The sequence below is a fragment of the Dendrobates tinctorius genome, unplaced genomic scaffold (assembly GCF_039654945.1).
Source record: "Dendrobates tinctorius isolate UK_male_01 unplaced genomic scaffold, ASM3965494v1 ptg000196l, whole genome shotgun sequence".
NCBI classification, from domain to species: Eukaryota; Metazoa; Chordata; class Amphibia; order Anura; family Dendrobatidae; genus Dendrobates; species Dendrobates tinctorius.
Window position 1 is genome coordinate 24,056,920 of NW_027361863.1, and position 24,539 is coordinate 24,081,458.

The 24,539-nt window shown below is 45.0% G+C and overlaps 1 protein-coding gene across 2 annotated transcripts in view; it reads left to right on the forward strand.

The window, feature by feature from the left end:
• SORCS3 (sortilin related VPS10 domain containing receptor 3) overlaps positions 1-24,539 on the forward strand; it is an 812,800-nt gene that overhangs the window by 564,502 nt on the left and 223,759 nt on the right. For both annotated transcript variants that reach the window (XM_073553075.1, XM_073553076.1), the window contains exon 6: positions 11,025-11,089. In XM_073553075.1, coding sequence (XP_073409176.1) covers positions 11,025-11,089 — 65 coding nt within the window. The remainder of the gene's footprint in view (positions 1-11,024; positions 11,090-24,539) is intronic.

Below are 24,539 nucleotides of genomic sequence, written 5' to 3' on the forward strand. Positions count from 1 at the left end.
TATCTGACAGAATTGCAGGGGTGTCAATACTTTTGGCCACAACTGTAAACACTTACTAGAAAGCGGAATCATGTAGGAGAGAGCAGTGTAGCTGTGAATGCAGGTCTTGGGTAAAATAAAACAAATTGCCTTAACTTCACCTAACCATTTTCACCAGAATTCTGGTGTAAATTGTTTTGAAAGGTCACAAAATTTGGGCAGTAAGAATTTAATGAAAACTATGTGACTTTTGGCAGTTTTACACTAGATTCTATCAGTTTTGCCAAAATTGGTTGACTTGTGTGTAGCTGAGGCATGACGCATTGGCTTGCCTAATTTATGATGAGGTGAGGCGTTACTTATGCCAGAAATCTTACACGTTTCAGGGACTACTGTAAGATTTCTGGTTTGCATCTCTTCATGAATCAGGAGCATCTGACTCCACCCCGACCCCACATCAAACCAGATGAAAAAATCATTGTTCTTGTTGAATTGAGGCCACAGCACAAAACAGCAGCGCACTGAGCCATTATCTAGCAGTAATGAGAGAAGCATAGACAATATACAGCAATACTGAGCAGTGTAGCTGTAAATGCAGCTCTAAGGTGAGCAAAACACTTACTAGAAAATAACAGCACTATCTCTCCATGTTTCCCTGTCTGTGTCTCTTTTTTTTAAAAAAAAATGTTCTCTTCCCCATCCTTTTTTCAATAGTCTTTTATGGGCTGTTGTAGTTCGCACTGAGCTGAGACACAGATTTTAACAGTTTTTCAGAATGAAGGGTTCGGAAGGCAGGAGGGAAGGGAGGAGGGAATCTGATGGGGGGGTCTGATGGGGGGTTCTGATGGGAGGTCTGATGGAGGGGTCTGATGGTGGGTCTGATGGGGGTCTCATGGGTGGGTGTGATGGTGGGTCTGATGGAGGGGTCTGCTGGTGGGTCTGATGGGTGGGTCTGATTGGGCGGGTCTGATTGGGGTGGGTCTGATGTATATATTTATTTGCACTGATGATAATACACACTTTGTTGAAATAGTGCCAATGTAAGTCTACAGAACAGTGGTCACCAAACTACAACTCCCAGCATGCCCTGACATAATTTCCTAATATTTTTAAACAATGGTCAGAGCTTCATTGTTATTACAAAACTGCAAATCTTTTGCTTCACACTTATAGAACTAAATGACAAAACTTTGACAGCATGTAGCCACCACAAATTGGTTGTCCAAAAAAGTCAAAAACTGCCCCAGACCTGTCCATGGGTTTCAGGCCTGCAATACCAATCACAACCTCTGGTCAGGGGTGGCGCTGTTACCCTCTTAACGTCTCATATGGAGCTGTATCATTCATCGGTAGTGAGCCAGGAGATCCTGTATCCTCTTGCTGTATTGGATATTATATGTTTACCTGTCTTATACTTATCGCAGCGCGGAGTATATTCCGCATCCTCGGCTCCGGCTGTAGTTTGTTAATAAGTGAGTTTCGCTGATTGTGCGGGACGTGGCCGCGAGGTCTTAGTTTCCAGTGAGGTTTATGGATTTTCTTAATTTGTCCTTCAGGTTCTCCGCATCTTCTAGATCTCTGCTTGATGTGAATGGATGAATCCTTCTTGTTTCTGAGCTCAGATTGGAATCCTGATCAGACCGAATACTTGTCATAAAGTAACACACAAGGGTTTGTTACAGATGTGTCCAGCCTACAATCCTGATACATTGTAACAAACAGGACAGGCAGAGCTTTCTGCTGCTGCTGTGCTGAGCTCACAGATCTCTGGCGCCCCCTATCTCGGGATCTTTTCCATTGTGACCTCTCCCTTCTGTACTCCATGTAGAAACAGTGACTGTGCCCAGCCAAGTAATAGAATGGACAATATCAAAGACTGCATCTCGGTCACATTAGTCACAACAGTGCCCCTCTTGTCCGCAGGCTGTGTCTGGTAATGCAGCTCGGTTTTTCTGAAAAAAAAAAAGTCTCATTTTTCATAGACTTTTAGATATTGCAGATTTTGCCCATTGTCCAGAAATATCACTCTTCTTGTCCTTGGCATTGCAGCTCAGCCTCATTTTTCACAGTTGGCGCCCCTCTTGTCCACAGGCTGTGTCTGTTATTGCAGCTGAGTCTAATTTTCAAGAAATTTCCACTTGTTCATAAGTTTTATTTACAGCCGTGGCCAAAAGTTTTCAGACTGATAAAAATGAAGGTTTCATAAACTTTGGTGCTTCGGTGTTTTTCGGTCTTTTTAGGCTAGTTTCACACTTGCTTTTTTTTGCAGCGCGTTTTTCCCGCAAAAAAACGCATTGAAAAAACGCATACATAAGCACACAACTGCTGCGTTTTTTTCAAGCATTTTTATGAGCATGCATGAAAAAAACGCAGCGTTTTTATGCGTTTGTATGCGTTTTTAGTGCGTTTTTACCGCGTTTGCGTTTTTTTCCAACATTTTTAGGTGGCCCCTCACACTACCCAAACCATGACTTTACTAACCCTAACCCTGACCCTAACCCTAACCCTGACCCTAACCCTAACCCTGACCCTAACCCTTAACCAAATCATACTTAACCCTAACCCAAACCCTAAACCCTAACTAACCCTAACCCTAACCCTAACCCTGACCCTAACCCTAACCCTAACCCTGACCCTAACCCTAACCCTAACCCTGACCCTAACCCTAACCCTGACCCTAACCCTTAACAAAACCATACTTAACCCTAACCCTGACCCTAACCCTAACCCTAACCCTAACCCTGACCCTAACCCTTAACAAAACCATACTTAACCCTAATCCTGACCCTAACCCTGACCCTAATCCTTAACAAAACCATACTTAACCCTAACCCTGACCCTAACCCTAACCCTGACCCTAACCCTAACCCTAACCCTGACCCTAACCCTTAACAAAACCATACTTAACCCTAATCCTGACCCTAACCCTGACCCTAACCCTTAACAAAACCATACTTAACCCTAACCCTGACCCTAACCCTAACCCTGACCCCAACCCTAACCCTAACCCTGACCCTAACCCTAACCCTAACCCTAACCCTGACCCTAACCCTTAACCAAACCATACTTAACCCTAATCCTGACCCTAACCCTGACCCTAACCCTTAACCAAACCATACTTAACCCTAAACCTGACCCAAACCCCAACCCTAACCCTGACCCTGACCATAACCCTAACCCTAAACCCCCTTAACTAACCCTAACTCTAACCCAAACCCCTAAATTCCATGGTTAAAAAAAAAAAACGCATATGCAAAAAAACGCATACATGAGCATGCCAGTGCGCACATATGCGCATCCATAGGCTATAATGGCCATTTTTAGCGCAAAACGTGCGCATATGTGCGCATGCGCTTTTTTGCAGGGCCAAAAAATGCAACATGCTGCGTCTGGAAAATACCAACGCACACCCCAAAAAAACGCAGCACATGAAAATCGCATACATGCGCTTACCAGCGCGCAGGTATGCGCACCCATGTTAAATATAGGGGAAAAAACGCATGCGCAGGTATGCATTTTTTTCCAGCGCTAAAAAACACAAATGTGAAACCAGCCTAAGTCGGATGTTTCTCTCCCCTTCAGATGGTTTGGGAAATCTGGAAGAAAGAGAAGAAAATGTGACGCTGCCATGAGTCCTGTGTCTGCCAACAGTAAAGCCTCCTGAGACCACTCATGTGCGGGGGGCTTCTCATCCATGGAGGGGTCACTCACAATGTGTGGAGGCTTCTCATCCATGGGGGGGTCACTCACAATGTTCAGGGACTTCTCATCCATGGAGGGGATCACTCACAATGTGTGGAGGCTTCTCATCCATGGAGGGGTCACTCACAATGTTCAGGGACTTCTCATCCATGGAGGGGATCACTCACAATGTGTGGGGACTTCTCATCCATGGAGGGGTCACTCACAATGTGTGGAGGCTTCTCATCTATGGAGGGGTCACTCACAATCTGTGGGGGCTTCTCATCCATGGAGGGGTCACTCACAATGTGTGGTGGCTTCTCATCAATGGAGAGGGTCACTCACAATGTGTGGGGGCTTCTCCTCCATGGAGGGGTCACTCACAATGTGTGGTGGCTTCTCATCAATGGAGGGGGTCACTCACAATGTGTGGGGGCTTCTCATCTATGGAAGGGTCACTCCCAATGTGCAGGGGCTTCTCATCCATGGAGGGGGTCACTCACAATGTGTGGGGGCTTCTCATCCATGGAGGGGTTCGCTCACAATGTGTGGGGGGTTCTCATCCATGGAGGGGTCACTCACAATGTGTGGGGGCTTCTCATCCATGGAGGGGATCACTCACAATGTGTGGGGGCTTCTCATCCATGGAGGGGGTCACTCACAATGTGTGGGGGCTTCTCATCCATGGAGGGAGTCACTCACAATGTGTGGGGGCTTCTCGTCCATGGAGGGGATCACTCACAATGTGTGGGGGCTTCTCATCCATGGAGGGGTCACTCACAATGTGTGGGGGCTTCTCATCCATGGAGGGGATCACTCACAATGTGTGGGGGCTTCTCATCCATGGAGGGGTTTACTCACAATGTGTGGGGGCTTCTCATCCATGGAGGGGTCACTCACAATGTGTGGGGGCTACTCATCCTTGGAGTGGATCACTCACAATGTGCGGGGGCTTCTCATCCATGGAGGGGTCACTCACAATGTGTGGAGGCTTCTCATCCATGGGGGGGGGTCACTCACAATGTGCAGGGTCTTCTCATCCATGGAGGGGTCATTCACAATGTGTGGGGGCTTCTCATCCATGGAGGGGTCACTCACAATGTGTGGGGGCTTCTCATCCATGGAGGGGATCACTCACAATGTGTGGGGGCTACTCATCCTTGGAGGGGATCACTCACAATGTGCCGGGGCTTCTCATCCATGGAGGGGTCACTCACAATGTGTGGGGGCTTCTCATCCAAGGAGGGGTCACTCACAATGTGTGGGGGCTTCTCATCCATGGAGGGGATCACTCACAATGTGTGGGGGCTTCTCATCCATGGAGGGGTTCACTCACAAAGTATGGGGGCTTCTCATCCATGGAGGGGTCACTCATAATGTGTGGGGGCTACTCATCCTTGGAGGGAATCACTCACAATGTGTGGGGGCTTCTCATCCATGGGGGGGAGTCACTCACAATGTGCGGGGTCTTCTCATCCATGGAGTGGTCACTCACAATGTGTGGGGGCTTCTCATCCATGGAGGGGTCACTCACAATGTGTGGGGGCTTCTCATCCATGGAGGGGGTCACTTACAATGTGTAGGGGCTTCTCATCCATGGAGGGGTCACTCACAATGTGTTGGGGCTTCTCATCCATGGAGGGGGATCACTCACAATGTGTGGGGGCTTCTCATCCATGGATGGGTCACTCACAATGTGTGGGGGCTTCTCATCCATGGAGGGGGTCACTTACAATGTGTAGGGGCTTCTCATCCATGGAGGGGTCACTCACAATGTGTTGGGGCTTCTCATCCATGGAGGGGGATCACTCACAATGTGCGGGGGCTTCTCACCCATGGAGGGGTTCACTCACAATGTGTGGGGGATTCTCATCCATGGAGGGAGTCACTCACAATGTGCGGGGGCTTCTCATTCATGGAGGGGGCTCACTCACAATGTGCGGGTGCTTCTCATTCATGGAGGGGATCACTCAATTTTGCCCAAAAACACAACTATGAAGAAGGAATGGGATCCAAAACTCTTGCAAAAGCCACTTCACCCATCATCCTGGACAATGTGGTGCTGATGCTTTTCCAGGTGATGGAGACCGTGTCATAAAGAAAAAGTGAGAACTAAGTGGCTCAGTGAATAAAACATGGACAGAAAACTCCCCAGATCTCAGTCTCATTGAGAACCTGCAGTCAGTCATGAAAAAACTCAAAAATTGTGATTCCCTCCTAGCGCTGATGAGACAAGAACGGGCGGCCATCAGTCAGGATCTGCCTAGAAGTCAATATCCAGCTGCCGGGGTGAAGGACAAAAGTCTGGGGAACACGGGGCAGCACTAGGAATATGGAGGCGTCACAAACTTTGTGTATTTGTCAATAAAAGTGTAAAAACTTCCGGAATGTTTATAATTGTACAACAATAACCATAGAAACATCCAACTAACAGAATGAAAACACTGAAGCCATAAACTGTGGAAAGTAAAGTTTTTGTCAATCTCAAAACTTTGGCCCCGATTGTAGTACGGCATCTCAGCCATGTTAGCATCAAAACTATCAATAAATTATCAGAATTTTATTTTTTGAGAAGCCCTAACACCTCATTTTTTTTGTTTTTTTTCCATTTCATTATATTGCATTAAACCTATTTCAGAACAGCGACCCCCTCTTGTCCACAGGCTGTATTTGGTATTGCAGTTCAGCTCAATATTATAAAAGCCCATTTTTCCATAGGCTTTAAGGTAGCGCATATTAGTTCCATTTTCCAGAAATATCTTCCTTCTTTCCTCTGGACTGTAACAGTATTATGTCCCATCTTCATAGGTAGCACCTCTCTTTTCCATACACTGTGCCTGGTATTGAAACTTACTCAAATTTCAAGAATCATATTGCTCTTGTTCATCGGTTTTGCCCGGTATACCATCTCAGCCATGTTTTACACGTCCATGTTATTTGAAAACAGCGCCTCTTTTGTCTATATGGGTTATGCCAGGTATTGCCTCCCAGCCATGTTTTTCTAAAAACTAGTCTATGGGCTGTAGCACATATTGCAGATCAGCACCACAGTCAAGAAATAGCACGCTGCTGCTTCCTAAAAATCTCATGCAGCCCTTTAAGGAGGACCTAAAAGTAACCAGTTTTTGCTCCCACTTTATTCAGGCTGCTCCGCTGAGTATCCCACTCTTTTCTTTTTTTAAATCCGCCATACGGTTCCCGAGATATGGACCTTTTCATTTAGAGCCACTTTTTAATGTTGCTTATAAAAGGGGCGTGGTTCGCGGTGTTCTTTTGGGGAGGAGTTTTCAGGCTGTTTTGCATAATTTCCCTATAAGCACCGCCTCCTTAGAAAGATCCTAAAAATTAGCACTAAATAAAAAGGCCCCTATCTCTGGAACCGTACGACGGATTTAAAAAAAGAAAAAAGTGGGATACTCAGGGGACCAGTGAGAATAAAATAAGGGCTGAAACCAGACTATTTTTAAACTCTTGGCACATCCACTTTAAGAAAGAGAAGTGTGTTATTTGTCATCCACGTTGATAGTCGTTCTTTATCTCCCTTGAACTTTAATTGACAGGACACGGGTCAACCAAGGACATGCGTCAGGAATGATTTGCATCATTGCGGTGCATTAGTAAGGCCCCGTGCACTATGATCCCGCTCTGGATTCTTGTCGTTCATGGCGGTTGTGTATTTTCCTCAATCTGATAGTGTTTTGCCTTTGGGAAAGCATGAATTATTTATTTTTGTCAAGAGACACGTCAGTGCGCGCGCTTAAGGAATATTTCCCCAGACGCCTTCACTTCGGGGCAAAAGCTTAAACAAGTGTGAAATCCAATGTATTTTGCTATCGTCCCAAAAGAGGCCAGTCCCCATGGGTTTAGCCGAGGAAATGGGATGGCTGGTTTTATGGCACCCGCCCCGTGGACGAGCAACGGGGACAGTGACAGCCCCTGGTGTTGTCAGTTCTCCCAAACTTCAAGAACTCTTATTTCCCAGTGAAAAATGAGCTACAGGGAAATAGAGATATCTGGCAGCCAGGAAATATCAAGGTCAGCGCCGCCCGGCCCGGCTTCCTGGGTAATAGGATTTACAGTCAGATTGAGTTATGGTGAAGGATAATATGTCTGCACATGTGGCAGCGCGAGACTCGGCTTCCAGGCTCGGCGGAGAGCGGCTGGACTAGACATGGCCGACTCTGACCTCAGCTGTACTAGGATCTTGTCATTGTTCTGGATACAAGTCACTGTGCAAACCTCAGATCCGTCTGTGAGGCCTCTGGCTCCAGCAGAAGCTCTCCCCCACTGTATTCTTTGCTTTAAGTGACTAAATATGTCAATCCTCTCCCTTCTGTAAATCCTTATCTTCTCTCTTAGGGTTCATTCACACTCCTGACAGTTCATGAAAATCAGACAATACTCAGATGTCATCCAAGTGCCGTCTGATTTTTTTTCACTGTCCCATTGATCGAGTAATCTGTGATTTTCTACAGACGCAAAATATACATATGGATGGCCCCGTAGATTATCACAGGTACGAGTGCTTTCCCTGAAGACCACAGATAGCCCTCATACACGAAAAGCAGACGTCTAAACGAGCCCGAAGTCTGACGGACAATAATGGAAGCAGTCAGAGGGAAACTATCACTGTGCAGGCTTTTCCTGTTCAGTTTTCTGGATACAAGTCATATGAAACATAGTAAGCCAATGCCAAATCTGATCGGACCCCCCCCATTTTATTAATTCCACCACTCTGCATGAATCTCACATCCGACCAGTCTGTGAGAGCTCTCCTCTCTGTTAGTGGCCCACTATGCCAAACTGTTAAGACCACTCTGTACTATCCTCAGATCAGACTTCTGTCTGGCTGTTAGGCAACTGGTTTCAGCAGGAGCTCTCCTCTCTGCTAGTGATCTACTATGCCAAACCATTACAATACAAACACTCTGTACGATCTTCAGATCAGACTTCTGTCTGGCTGTTAGGCAACTGGCTGCAGCAGAAGCTCTCCTCTGTTAGTGATCTACTATGTAAAACTGTTACGACCACTCTGTACGATCCTCAGATCAGACTTCTGTCTGGCTGTTAGGCAACTGGCTGCAGTGGAAGCTCTCCTCTCAGTTAGTGATCTACTATGCTAATCCGCTTCTCTGTGAAAATGCCTTAATCGACTCTTAGACTTACAGCCAAAAATGAAAGGGAAAGGGGAAGTTAACCCGATGGGCAAGTCTCCTCTTTATGTCATGGTTAGGACATGGTTAATGTCCTGTTCTCACAGGCCTCTCTTTGGATCTGGGAGGGGTATTTATACTCACTCCAGACTAGGATTCCCTGTCAGCTATACTGTTATTCTGGCTGTGTGTCTGAGCCCCCTGGTGTGCGTGTATTCTGTGTTGCTTGCTTGATTCCTGTGTATGACCCGGTCTGTTCCCTCACTCTGTTCTCCGTCTCTCGTTTTGGTACTATTGTCTTCTCCGGTTCTGACCTCCTGGCTCGGCTATCGTTACTCCGTTACAGTTTGTCCCTATTGTATCGTCTATTGCTCGTTCTGGTTTTCTGATCTATTGCTACGTCCTGACTGTCTAACCCTTTGGTACTGTTCTGCTATCTCGTGCTTTGACCCCAGCTTGATCTGGTTTCCGCCCCTGTCTATGACCCTTGGTAACTTGTCCCGCAGTTACCTTTCTAGGAGTTTCCCTGCAGCTTCTAGCTCTGTGGAGCTTAGGCCACGCCCCCAGCAGTCACGTGCTTCAGGTCCTGATACTCTGAAGCACGCATCGTCCCTGCTGCTGTCCCGCTCCACAGGTATCTTTGAGCACTGTTTTTGTACTCAGGATACACGCACTGGCTCAGTGAGCAAGTGCAGTGCGGTGTTCCTGACACTTTACCTTCATGGATATATGTATATATATTTCACATGTAAAGCGCCATGGAATAAATGGCGCTATAAAAATATATAATAATAATATATGTCACATAGGAAGGCATTGTCAGGTCTGATCTGACTCGCTAGCTTTTTTTTTATTAACTCCACCGCTCTGAAAAAATCTCAGATCAGACCTGTGTGTGAGGCATCAGGAGGCTGCAGGAGCTCTCCACACTGGCTCCTATGCTGTAAGTGACCGAATACGATAAACCATTCCCCTCAGGAAATTCTTAACTTCTGTTCTTCTATTTTTATACATGCATCACATGACACATATGAAGCCAATAACTAAGCGTGACTTTTTTTTATACGACCACTCTGCACGACCCTCAGATCAGACTTCTGTCTGGCTGTTAGGCAACTGGCTGCAGCAGGAGCCTCCCCCACTGTTCTCTTTATTACAAGTGACCAAACCGCTCACCTCTCTAAATTGTCAGCTTCTGTTCTTCTGATCATTTTATAGATACATCACATGGCACGTATGAAGCCAATTCCTAAACTTTTTTTTTTTTTCTTCCTACGCTCAGTATAATCCCCAGATCAGACTTTTGTCTGGCCGCAAGGCAACTGACTGCAGCAGGAGCATCCCCCCACTGTCAGCAACCAAACCGCTCCCCACTGTGAACCTCCACCTCATTTCTTGGTTTGCCAGTCAGAAAAAGAGAGATCAAGAGGAAACTAACACAATTGGCGAGTTTTCTTCTCTAGTTCAATATCATTTCTCGTCTTGGTGAGGAGAGGTAGAAAGGTGCGACCAATCTGATGGCTACAAGTAATATTCACAGCCGAATTCACAATTCTTTTGCTTGTGAATGAAAATCCAATATGGCGCCATTGACGCCTAACTGTTGCTACATCATATGTTGGCGCCATGGCTGACACTGCCCAGAAAAGCCAAACAGAGAAAGCTGGATGATTTCAGCTCTGAAGCCTCAGCATAGTAAATGCAGCTTTGGTTGTTCAGCCAGTACACGATGATTAATGTATCCTAGCATTTACCTCAATGTTGGATATTTTGGGTGCTGTACAGTCATCTGATGTAGCGAGGATGACCTGATCCTATATGTTTATTTAAATAGAATCTAAATGGTTACAAAGTATCACGATTTCATAAACATTCACTCTTCCTGTTTCCCCAATGGTCTTATGCCTGCGTCAGTAGTGACTGCGCAACTAGGTTTTTATTCATGCAATGAAACAGAAGGCTCAGGATGAACAGAATGATGGCGTTGTATGACATTGCTAACATTTTACCTGTTGCTGCAATTTAAAAGTGATGACTTTTTTTTTTTTTTAGTAAAGCTCTGCACGGACCGTCCAGATGTGAGCCCAGACACCATTTAAGGTGTTAATGCCGCATTGATCACACAATGGAGTTTAATAATGCGACTATCTCCTCGTCCTGGCCGGTGCTGAAGGAATCTCATTGTGTCTTCTCTCGCTTTCTTTCCTGTAGGTCGGTAATGGGCTTAGATAAGGAACCTGACCTTGTGCACATGGAGGCGCGGACGGCTGATGGACGTGAGTACCGCCACATCGGGCACAATACGATTCTTGGCGTTTTTTTTTTTTTTTTCACAAAGCGGAATGATGAGATTTTTAATACGTAAATTTACATTTTAATTGAGAAGACCGTTTGGGTCTGACTGCTGACGTCCGTAGACTACACCGCGTTCCTAAAGCACTGCAAATCCCAGCATGTCCAGCCAGCACCAAAGCGGCTAAGACCTTTGCATTTTCAGCCTTACCAAAATATTTAAAAGTTATGTTCACTTTCACAATCCTGATTTGTTTTTTAGTGTTCAAATAGTCTAAACAACTTTGTGAATAATCTCAGTTAGAAACGCCCGGCCGTTTTGTGTACGCAGCTCCCCTGCAGAGTTGTGTCTCCATTGACTACCTGGGGTCAACTTTTCTCACTCGCTTTGACCTCTCTCCGTGATAACCTACTATAAGGCCAGATTACGTCGATCAGTTTTATGTTGACTTTTTGTTACGCTGCGTATTTTGGAAAAAAAAAAACAAACAAAAAAAAACAAACTTATTTTAGTTAATGGGTGGAGAAAATCTACAACATCAAAAACTCCTCCAAAGCTCGTAGTGTGAACGGAGCCAGAGTGAAGAAAGAGTAACAGATTAGTATGGAACCAGACTACACAGGGTTCCGTTTGTAGTCTGTAACCATGGAAACACATAGATCTGCATAGGAGCTGTGTACACATAATAGAAGCAAAGTTTGATTCAAGGCTTTATGTAAAGTTGCTTTATTTTTTTCATTTAAGGAACATCGGGGAAATAAAAATCAGTGTTAAACGCCAAAGTGAACATTTCTTTTAAGTATTTTTCTATCTAACAGTAATTGATGAGCCGATTCCCTTTTTATGGAGCTGCTCCTGCAAGAAAGACCCAGCGGCCTCAGTGCTGACTGGACAGGGATTTATGTTACCAATATTAGCAAATTTGCTTCATTTTTTTCCTGCATTTAAGAACAAGAACCATGAAATAAAGAAAAAAGAAATGGATTCAAAAGATCACACATCCTTAAAGGGGTAGTACACTTTTCAAAAAAGGGAATGAGTCCGGTACTGTAAAATAAGTACTCGCCCTCCCCCCACTGCTTTGGCTGCAGTGATGGGGAGTGCATCACCGCTGCAGCCAATCACTGAGCTCACTGATGTCAACGCTGCATCAAAACCCAAAAACCTGAGCAGCAACAGGGAGCCAAAGCTGAAATGGTTTCTTTACTGACGGTAACATTTCTAGTATAAAATAACACATTTTGGACCAAATGTAATAAATCTAAAGTGTTTCACAGATTGGTATTTTCTACACACATTTCACAAATATCTAAGTAAATGTGAAAAGTGTTTAAATCCATAAAATTTGCTGAGTTTTCCTTGAAATTTACTTCTGAAGTGGATCAGACTGGTAACAATAAAATAATGGAGCTCGTACCTCCAGCATCCTTCCCAGCCTCCGCTCTGACACTTCCCCAATACTGGCGAGCTTCTCCTTCCCATCCGTCACACACTGAATATCCCGGTGAAGTGCGTCCACTGTCCAGTGATTATCTGTCCGGGCATTTTCAGAGGTTTTTGGTCTGTCAGGATAAGGCCAGAAAAAGTGTCCATAGGTGGGGGGGGGGGTCATGTAAGAGTCAGAACAGGTCTGAGGGGGATTGGCCAAGGTGAGGATCACTTTTAGGGCTCATACTCACTTGCGAGAGACTCACATGATTCTCGTGCAAGTCTCTTGCAAGTGAGTATGAGCCCTTAGGCCGGGATCACACATGCGAGTCTCACATCTTAATACCCGGCACTGCCGCCGGCACTCGGGAGCGGAGCGTGCGGCTGCATAGAAATACATACAACTGCACGCTCCGCTACCGAGTGCCGGCGGCAGTGCCGGGTATTAAGATGTGAGACTCGCATGTGTGATCCCGGCCTTAATATTTTTATCTTCGGCTGGACAGCAACATTAGATGGAAAATTGTATTTGCAGAAAAGTGAGTGCAGCTCTGGGGTATAATACAGGAAGTAACTCAGGATCAGTAATGTAATGTATGTACTCCGTGACTGCACCAGCAGAATAGTGAGTGCAGCTCTGGGGTATAATACAGGAGGTAACTCAGGATCAGTAATGTATGTACACAGTGACTGCACCAGCAGAATAGGGAGTGCAGCTCTGGAGTATAATACAGGATGTAACTCAGGATCAGTAATGTAATGTATGTACACAGTGACTGCACCAGCAGAATAGTGAGTGCAGCTCTGGGGTATAATACAGGATGTAACTCAGGATCAGTAATGTAATGTATGTACACAGTGACTGCACTAGCAGAATAGTGAGTGCAGCTCTGGGGTATAATACAGGATGTAACTCAGGATCAGTAATGTAATGTATGTACACAGTGACTGCACCAGCAGAATAGTGAGCGCAGCTCTGGGGTATAATACAGGATGTAACTCAGGATCAGTAATGTAATGTATGTACACAGTGACTGCACCAGCAGAATAGTGAGCGCAGCTCTGGGGTATAATACAGGATGTAACTCTGGATCAGTAATGTAATGTATGTGCACAGTGACTGCACTAGCAGAATAGTGAGTGCAGCTCTGGAGTATAATACAGGATGTAACTCAGGATCAGTAATGTAATGTATGTACACAGTGACTGCACCAGCAGAATAGTGAGTGCAGCTCTGGGGTATAATACAGGATGTAACTCAGGATCAGTAATGTAATGTATGTACACAGTGACTGCACCAGCAGAATAGTGAGTGCAGCTCTGGGGTATAATACAGGATGTAACTCAGGATCAGTAATGTAATGTATGTGCACAGTGACTGCACCAGCAGAATAGTGAGCGCAGCTCTGGGGTATAATACAGGATGTAACTCAGGATCAGTAATGTATGTACACAGTGACTGCACCAGCAGAATAGGGAGTGCAGCTCTGGGGTATAATACAGGAGGTAACTCAGGATCAGTAATGTATGTACACAGTGACTGCACCAGCAGAATAGTGAGTGCAGCTCTGGGGTATAATACAGGAGGTAACTCAGGATCAGTAATGTATGTACACAGTGACTGCACCAGCAGAATAGTGAGTGCAGCTCTGGAGTATAATACAGGATGTAACTCAGGATCAGTAATGTATGTACACAGTGACTGCACCAGCAGAATAGTGAGTGCAGCTCTGGGGTATAATACAGGAGGTAACTCAGGATCAGTAATGTATGTACACAGTGACTGCACCAGCAGAATAGTGAGTGCAGCTCTGGGGTATAATACAGGAGGTAACTCAGGATCAGTAATGTATGTACACAGTGACTGCACCAGCAGAATAGGGAGTGCAGCTCTGGAGTATAATACAGGATGTAACTCAGGATCAGTAATGTAATGTATGTACACAGTGACTGCACCAGCAGAATAGTGAGTGCAGCTCTGGGGTATAATACAGGATGTAACTCAGGATCAGTAATGTAATGTATGTGCACAGTGACTGCACCAGCAGAATAGTGAGTGCAGCTCTGGGGTATAATACAGGAGGTAACTCAGGATCAGTAATGTAATGTATATACACAGTGACTGCACCAGCAGAATAGTGAGTGCAGCTCTGGGGTATAATACAGGAGGTAACTCAGGATCAGTAATGTAATGTATGTACACAGTGACTGCACCAGCAGAATCGTGAGTGCAGCTCTGGAGTATAATACAGGATGTAACTCAGGATCAGTAATGTATGTACACAGTGACTGCACCAGCAGAATAGTGAGTGCAGCTCTGGAGTATAATACAGGAGGTAACTCAGGATCAGTAATGTAATGTATATACACAGTGACTGCACCAGCAGAATAGTGAGTGCAGCTCTTGAATATAAAACAGGATGTAACTCAGGATCAGTAATGTAATGTATGTAAACAGTGACTGCACCAGCAGAATAGTGAGTGCAGCTCTGGAGTATAATACAGGAGGTAACTCAGGATCAGTAATGTATGTACACAGTGACTGCAGCAGCAGAATAGTGAGTGCAGCTCTGGGGTATAATACAGGATGTAACTCAGGATCAGTAATGTATGTACTCAGTGACTGCACCAGCAGAATAGTGAGTGCAGCTCTGGAGTATAATACAGGAAGTAACTCAGGATCAGTAATTTAATGTATGTACATAGTGATTGCACCAGCAGAATAGTGAGTGCAGCTCTGGAGTGTAATACAGGAAGTAACTCAGGATCAGTAATGTAATGTATGTACATAGTGATTGCACCAGCAGAATAGTGAGTGCAGCTCTGGAGTATAATACAGGAAGTAACTCAGGATCAGTAATGTAATGTATGTACATAGTGAATGCACCAGCAGAATAGTGAGTGCAGCTCTGGAGTATAATACAGGTGGTAACTCAGGATCAGTAATGTAATGTATGTGCATAGTGATTGCACCAGCAGAATAGTGAGTGCAGCTCTGGAGTATAATACAGGAAGTAACTCAGGATCAGTAATGTAATGTATGTACATAGTGATTGTACCAGCAGAATAGGGAGTGCAGCTCTGGGGTATAATACAGGAAGTAACAGTAATGTAATATATGTACATAGTGATTGCACCAGCAGAATAGTGAGTGCAGCTCTGGAGTATAATACAGGGTGTAACTCAGGATCAGTAATGTAATGTATGTACATAGTGATTGCACCAGCAGAATAGTGAGTGCAGTTCTGGGGTATAATTAAGGAAGTAACTCAGGATCAGTAATGTAATGTATGTACACAGTGACTGCACCAGCAGAATAGTGAGTGCAGCTCTGGGGTATTATATAGGAGGTAACTCAGGATCAGTAATGTAATGTATGTACATAGTGATTGCACCAGCAGAATAGTGAGTGCAGCTCTGGAGTATAATACAGAATGTAACTCAGGATCAGTAATGTAATGTATGTACACAGTGACTGTACCAGCAGAATAGTGAGTGCAGCTCTGGAGTATAATACAGGCTGCAACTTAGGATCAGTAATGTAATGTACGTACACAGTGACTGCATCAGCAGAATAGTGAGTGCAGCTCTGGAGTATAACACAGAATGTAACTCGGGATCAGTAATGTAATGTATGTACATAGTGATTGCACCAGCAGAATAGTGAGTGCAGCTCTGGGGTATAATACAGGAGGTAACTCAGGATCAGTAATGTAATGTATGTACACAGTGACTGCACCAGCAGAATAGTGAGTGCAGTTCTGGGGTAGAATACAGGATGTAACTCAGGATCAGTAATGTAATGTATGTACACAGTGACTGCACCAGCTGAATAGTGAGTGCAGCTCTGGAGTATAATACAGGATGTAACTCAGAATCAGTAATGTAATGTATGTACACAGTGACTGCACCAGCTGAATAGTGAGTGCAGCTCTGGAGTATAACACAGGATGTAACTCAGGATCAGTAATGTAATGTATGTACACAGTGAATGCACCAGCTGAATAGTGAGTGCAGCTCTGGAGTATAATACAGTATGTAACTCAGGATCAGTAATGTAATGTATGTACACAGTGATTGCACCAGCAGAATAGTGAGTGCAGCTCTGGAGTATAACACAGGATGTAACTCAGGATCAGTAATGTAATGTATGTACACAGTGACTGCACCAGCAGAATAGTGAGTGCAGCTCTGGGGTATAATACAGGATGTAACTCAGGATCAGTAATGTATGTACACAGTGACTGCACCAGCAGAATAGTGAGTGCAGCTCTGGAGTATAATACAGGATGTAACTCAGGATCAGTAATGTAATGTATGTACACAGTGACTACACCAGCAGAATAGTGAGTGCAGCTCTGGGGTATAATACAAGATGTAACTCAGGATCAGTAATGTAATGTATGTACACAGTGACTGCACCAGCAGAATAGTGAGTGCAGCTCTGGAGTATAATACAGGATGTAACTCAGGATCAGTAATGTAATGTATGTACACAGTGACTGCACCAGCAGAATAGTGAGTGCAGCTCTGGGGTATAATACAAGATGTAACTCAGGATCAGTAATGTAATGTATGTACACAGTGACTCCACCAGCAGAATAGTGAGAGCAGCTCCGGAGTATAATACAGAATGTAATTCAGGATCAGTACAGGATCAATAATGTAATGTGTGTACACAGTGGCTTGGCTTTTGTGTAGGTTTTATATACTGTACTAGCTGAAGAGCCCGGCACTGCCCGGGCATAGTAACTAACTGTGGTTAGTTATAGCAAATTATAATTATCCTCCATCCCATAGTCCAGTGCCCATATACCCAATCACACATCCTCCATCCCATAGTCAACCATTATGACATCACAATGAGGGGCGGGGCTTGATACATACACACTTTTTCCCCATTATGTAGATAGGGGCAAAATTGTTTGGTGAATTGGAATGCGCAGGGTTAAAATTTTGCCTCACAACATAGCTTAGGACACTCTCGGGGTCCAGACGTGTGACTGTGCCAAATTTTGTGGCTGTAGCTGCGACGGTGCGGATGCCAATCCCAGACATACACACATACACTTGAGCTTTATATATTGTATACACAGTGATCAGTGGGGAATATTCGCATCCTCATTCCTGTACTGGATATTAGCAGTGAGTCAGTGACTATTTTAGTTTTTCGTGTTTTTCCGATCTCTCACTGTTGCATTTCTTCTTCTACACAACCTGCCTGCGTTGCTGACCTGGTGCGTGTTCTCCCCGGAGCGTGCTGCCAGTCACTAGTTAAAGCTCAGCCCCGTAGGAGCATTTGTTTCGGCTTCCCCCTTATTGCGTGCAGGATTTTCCACCCTCGTCTTGCTTATGAAGCGCACAACCTGCAGACGCCGATTCCTGGGATATATTTCTTTAGATATTTGGCTGCTTTTCAGCTGAACCTCCAGCGCTCTCCGGTCTATTGGTGTGGAAAGGTTCAGAGTAAACCAACACGAGGAGAACATATAAGTGGCTGCCGGGTAGGAATACTGAGCCGAGCCGACAACAAGTGCAGAAATGGCAGCAGATGACCTTTACATACGGATGTGATAGTGTTTGTCGCGGACACGTTCCGTCCTCCAGGAGACGGCTGTTTAGGCATTTTTAATTTATAACATGATAATGTGGAGATGCTAAAAGGCAAAAATATATAATGATGGGACTAATGCAAAAACCGCACTCACAGAAAATATGCAATTCTTATACCTACTTACCGCCATACATATAATACCGCCGTACAATGCCTTCAACTGCCAAATAATACCGCCATATAATACCTTCAACTGTCAAATAATACCGCCATACAATGCCTTCACCTGCCAAATGATACCGCCATATAGTGCCTTCAATTGTCAAATAATACTGCCATATAATGCCTTCAACCACCAAAAAATAATGCTGTACAATGCCTTCAACTGCCAAATAATGCCGCCATATATTGCCTTCAACTGTCAAATAATATCGCCATATAATGCATTCAACTGCCAAATAATGCCGCCATATATTGCCTTGAACTGTCAAATAATATCGCCATATAATGCATTCAACTGCCAAATAATACCGCCATATAATACCTTCAACTGCCAAATAATACCGCCATATAATACCTTCAACTGTCAAATAATACCGCCATACAATGCCTTCACCTGGCAAATGATACCACCATATAGTGCCTTCAATTGTCAAATAATACCACCATATAATGCCTCCAACCACCAAATAATAATGCTGTACAATGCCTTCAACTGCCAAATAATGCCGCCATATATTGCCTTCAACTGTTGAAGGCATTATATGGCGATATTATTTGACAGTTGAAGGCACTATATGGCGGTATTATTTGGCAGTTGAATGCATTATATGGCGATATTATTTAACTGCCAAATAATACCACCATATAGTGCCTTCAACTGCCAAATAATACCGCCATATATTGCCTTCAACTGCCAAATAATATCGCCATATAATGCATTCAACTGCCAAATAATACTGCCATATGGTGCCTTCAACTGCCAAATAATACCGCCATATATTGCTTTCAACTGCCAAATAATACCGCCATATAATGCATTCAACTGCCAAATAATACCGCCATATAATGCCTTCAACTGCCAAACAATACCACCATATTTTGCCTTCAACTGCCAAATAATACCGCCATATAATGCATTGAACTGCCAAATAATACTGCCATATGCCTTCAACCGCTAAATAATACTGCTGTACAATGCCTTCAACTGCCAAATAATACCGCCATATATTACCTTCTACTGCCAAATAATACCGCCATATAATGTCTTCAACTGCCAAATAATACTGCCATACAGTGCCTTACTAATAACTCCATGCGGTATGGAAATAATGCTGTCACATAATAACTAACGTAATTAGCAACTCTATGCGTTTTGTTAATAATACTGCCATATAATAATAATAACTCTGTGCCGTATGTAAATAATACTGCTATATAATGCATAATTAATACCTTTGTAGTTAAGGATGAGCAGCAAGAACTGGAATGGACATGAATAAGCCCTCATGACATTGTCTGGATGTTGGGGGTTGTTATCCGGCTGCAGAATACATTTGGAGACGATCAGACGCCTCCCTATTTGTATAGCATGATATATAAGTATCTGCCTGTTCTTTGCATTGAGGACACCAAGAAATGACCAACACTGAGGACTGTGGTCGGCCATGGAAACTTAGTGCAGCAGATGAGACACAGCATGCATTTCTCATTGACATTGTCAGATGTCCAGCAGTGCCATCAGCTCAGAACTGGATGCGACCAGTGGGACCAGCTGGACCATCTACTGATCGGAGAAGTCTGGTCCCCATCAGGGAAGTGCAGCCAAATAACAGACACAGTCTGCTGAGCCAGAACCCCTAACGTGGATCCATACCTCGGGGTCCCCAGCGGACCCTCACACAGATCACGGCTTCTTCATGTGATTCACCCAGTAAAGTACAAAGAGACTGTCTGATGAGACCCATTAAAGTTTGTCTTGCCCCAAGATGACGCTTTTGTGCAGGACCCCCGATGTGATGTCCCTGGTCCTGGCATCGCCGCCATTGTGCCGCCTCCAGCCTCCCCCTTATTGATGAGCCTCCTTTAAGAATACATGTAATAATTAGTTTCCTGTGATGAGCCATCTTTCATATTTCGCTGTCTCGCACGCGCCAAAGTCGACTTTTTCCGTCTTATCTTCAACAAAAGTGTTACCCAAAGGATTAATTAAGTTTTAAGCGTCCACGTGAAGGCCGAGCAATTACCTCACATTAAAGCAAATAATCCCTAATTAAAGCAGGATTACAGTGAATTCCGTTCAGCCACGTTTATGGATACATGAAATGACTGCCCCGCCGTCGTCTCCGCGCCGCTCCTGCTGCTTCCTGCTTCTTTCTACCTGTGAGATTTCTGGATAGTTCATGAATGGACAAATATGGGGGATTTCTGACAATAAGGATTTTTAGGGAAAAAATCTACAGATACGACAAAAACAGAAGCTACAGGGTTAAATGTGGTCGTAAAGGCACTGTCCCTTTAAATGACTTTATAAAGAGGATCAGCGCTGTGCGCTGCATACATGATTGGCTGACAGTGGCGCAACTACAGTCCCAGGTCCAGATGCAAAATTAGGACCTGCCCCCCCGCATGTTGGACAGATGTATGGGCCCTTTTATCTTTCTACATCAATAAGGACATACATGTTATCTCCAATTATTTAGTAATGTCCCCATCTTGGTCCCATTTCAGGTATATATGTCCCCCATCCTGGTATATATGTCCCCCATCCTGGTACATATGTCCCCCATCCTGGTACATATGTCCCCCATCCTGGTATATATGTCCCCCATCCTGGTATATATATATCCCCCATCCTGGTATATATATCCCTCTTCCTGGTACATATGTCTCCCATCCTGGTATATATATCCCCCATCCTGGTATATATGTCCCCCATCCTGGTATATATGTCCCCCATCCTGGTATATATATCCCTCATCCTGGTATATCTGTCCCCCATCCTGGTACATATGTCCCCCATCCTGGTACATATGTCCCCCATCCTGGTATATATGTCCCTCTTCCTGGTATATATGTCCCCCATCCTGGTATATATGTCCCCCATCCTGGTATATATCCCCCATCCTGGTATATATGTCCCCCTTCCTGGTATATATGTCCCCCATCCTGTTATATATGTCCCTCATCCTGGTATATATGTCCCCCATCCTGGTATATCTGTCCCCCATCCTGGTATATATGTCCCCCATCCTGGTATATATGTCCCCCATCCTGGTATATATCCCCCATCCTGGTATATATGTCCCTCTTCCTGGTATATATGTCCCCCATCCTGGTATATATCCCCCATCCTGGTATATATGTCCCCCATCCTGGTATATATCCCCCATCCTGGTATATATCCCCCATCCTGGTATATATGTCCCCCATCCTGGTATATATCCCCCATCCTGGTACATATGTCCCCCCATCCTGGTATATATCCCCCATCCTGGTATATATGTCCCCCATCCTGGTATATATCCCCCATCCTGGTACATATGTCCCTCTTCCTGGTATATATATCCCCCATCCTGGTATATATGTCCCCCATCCTGGTATATATCCCCCATCCTGGTATATATGTCCCCCATCCTGGTATATATCCCCCATCCTGGTACATATGTCCCCCATCCTGGTATATATCCCCCATCCTGGTATATATCCCCCATCCTGGTATATATGTCCCCCATCCTGGTATATATATCCCTCTTCCTGGTACATATGTCTCCCATCCTGGTACATATGTCCCCCATCCTGGTACATATGTCCCCCATCCTGGTATATATGTCCCCCATCCTGGTATATATGTCCCTCTTCCTGGTATATATGTCCCCCATCCTGGTATATATGTCCCCCATCCTGGTATATATCCCCCATCCTGGTATATATGTCCCTCATCCTGGTATATATCCCCCATCCTGGTATATATGTCCCCCATCCTGGTATATATGTCCCCCATCCTGGTATATATCCCCCATCCTGGTATATATGTCCCTCTTCCTGGTACATATGTCCCCCATCCTGGTATATATGTCCCCCATAGAGTTGAGCGAAACGGGTCGAAAAATTTCAAAAGTCGCCGACTTTTGGGAAAGTCGGGTTTCATGAAACGAAACCCGACCCTAGGATGAGGTCGGCCACGAGGTCGGCGACTTACACGCCAAAGTCGCGTTTCAAAAGTTTGTTTAGCGCTCTTTTTCAGCCAATCAGGATCCACAGACACTGTGGGCAACGTGATGACATAGGCACGGGTCACCACCATCTTTCAGAAGGGCATGCAAGTGATTGGCTTGCTTTGGTGGGTGTCACAGGGGTTATAAAAGGGCGTGCACGCCGACCGCCATCTTACTTCTGCCGATCTTAGCATAGGGAGAGGTTGCTGCTGCTGATTCTGTAGGGAGAGTGTTAGGCAGGGAAGAAGAAAAAAAACTGCTTCTGCTGCTAGCGATTTTGCCTGTACAACACACCAGTCACTGTGTGTGCAGTGCAAGGGGAGGCTATATTGTGGTGTATCAGTGGTGTTGGTTGTTAGGCTGCCTTCTAAGGCTTCCTGACAGCTGCATTGCTGTTTCCCCACTGTTCTGCAAACTGCTTTTTTAAAAGCAATCCCAATTTTTTTTTTGTCCTGCTGAGGTACTGAGCGTGCATTTTTTCACACCATACAGCGGTGTACGCTCCTCACACAGTACCGTGTAACGGCTGTTATCACGGCCACAGTGAAGCTATCTGTGTGTCACTCTGTGAGAATAAGTCGAGGACATGTTCCGTTCTTACAGACCTGGACCTTCTAGTTTTGTCTAGCTTCCAAACAGTTAAATATATTTGCTGTTTGATCACATTCAAAACTATAGATAGACAGCGTGTGTCAGTCCGTATACTTAAAAAACACGGAGCTTGACAATTTTACGTACACCGGACAGCCGTGTACGTGCACGCTCCTCTCTCAGTACCGTGTAACGGCTGTTATCACGGCCACAGTGAAGCTAAGTGGAGGACTTGTTCCGTTCTTACAGACCTACACTCTAGGGAGATTCGTATTCTGCCCAATTCTACATACACCTTGTAGTTTGTGATACACTAGCCAATTTCTGCCTGTCACATAGCGCTCTGATATTCAGTGGGCCTCACACAATCCAAAAGTGTCCAGTGTCCACAAGTGTGTGCAGAAATTCAAAATCTCTGTGATCCTGTAGTCACTTTTTTCACACCTGTGCCATCGAGCCTGTGACATAGCGCTCTGATATTCAGTGGGCCTCACACAATCCATAAGTGTCCAGTGTCCACAAGTGTCTGCAGAAATTCAAAATCTCCCCTGTCCTATAGACATCTTGTACCTTGTTTTACATTACTATATAGTTTGTTGGATTTTGTCTACATTTCTACAAAAAATGAGGAAGGCTGGTGGAAGAGGCCGTGGAATTGGGCGGGGGTTGGCAGCTGGTAATGATGGTGTTGGTGGTGGATCTGATGGTAGTGGCAAGAGCAAAATAGGACCGAATGCAGGAGGTGTTGAGCCTGCGTCATCGTCTGGCTCCATAAGGCTTCGAAGGCTTAGTTTTCTAGGAGTTGGCAAACCGCTTTTAAAGCCAGAGCATCAGGAAAAAGTTTTGGCTTACATTGCTGACTCAGCCTCCAGCTCTATCGCCTCCTCTTCTTCAGTTGTAAAAAGTAAAAGCACTGAGTCGTCATTGGAGGCTCATGTTCATGAACCACACCTTTCCTTGTGTCCTTCACCCCAACCAAGATTGAAGGATGACGCAGGCCATACTACTGATTACTCCATGGAGCTGTTTTCACATACCATGCCTGGATTATCAAGTGAAATGGTGAATTACCCAGGCCAAGATGAATCTGACATGGAGTGCACTGATGCCCAGCCACTGCTCGATGAATCTGCTGGTACATTGACCCAGACCACTACATTCCCCTCGCACGCTACACGGCCTGAATCTGACCCTGATGAAACTCAGGTTACCCTTCCCATATACAGTTCCATCTTACACGGTGACAAAGAGGAAGCTGCAGATGAAAGTGCAGGTTCGGCCCACCCGCCATCAGACACACCACCGTACTATCAGGGGCCCTGTGCCAGTGCCGTCGCCAACGAGTGGGCCCCCCCTGCTTGCTCAGGATCACAGCACTTGCAAGGTTGAAATACTGTGCAGTGAGATGGAAGATGGGGACGACGAGGCGTCCAGACTAGTACAGGGATTCCCTAGCGAGGAGACTTATTTGATTGTTTTCAATGTTGGGACAGCAATTTTTGGGGAGCACTATACTCTGGAGAATGATAGATGGGGCCCACCATACACTGGAACATTCCAAAGGTGGACATCAGACACTGGAGCAGCATTTACAGGGCCCATTATACACTAGAGCATTAGAAATGGGGCCCATTATGTTTGGA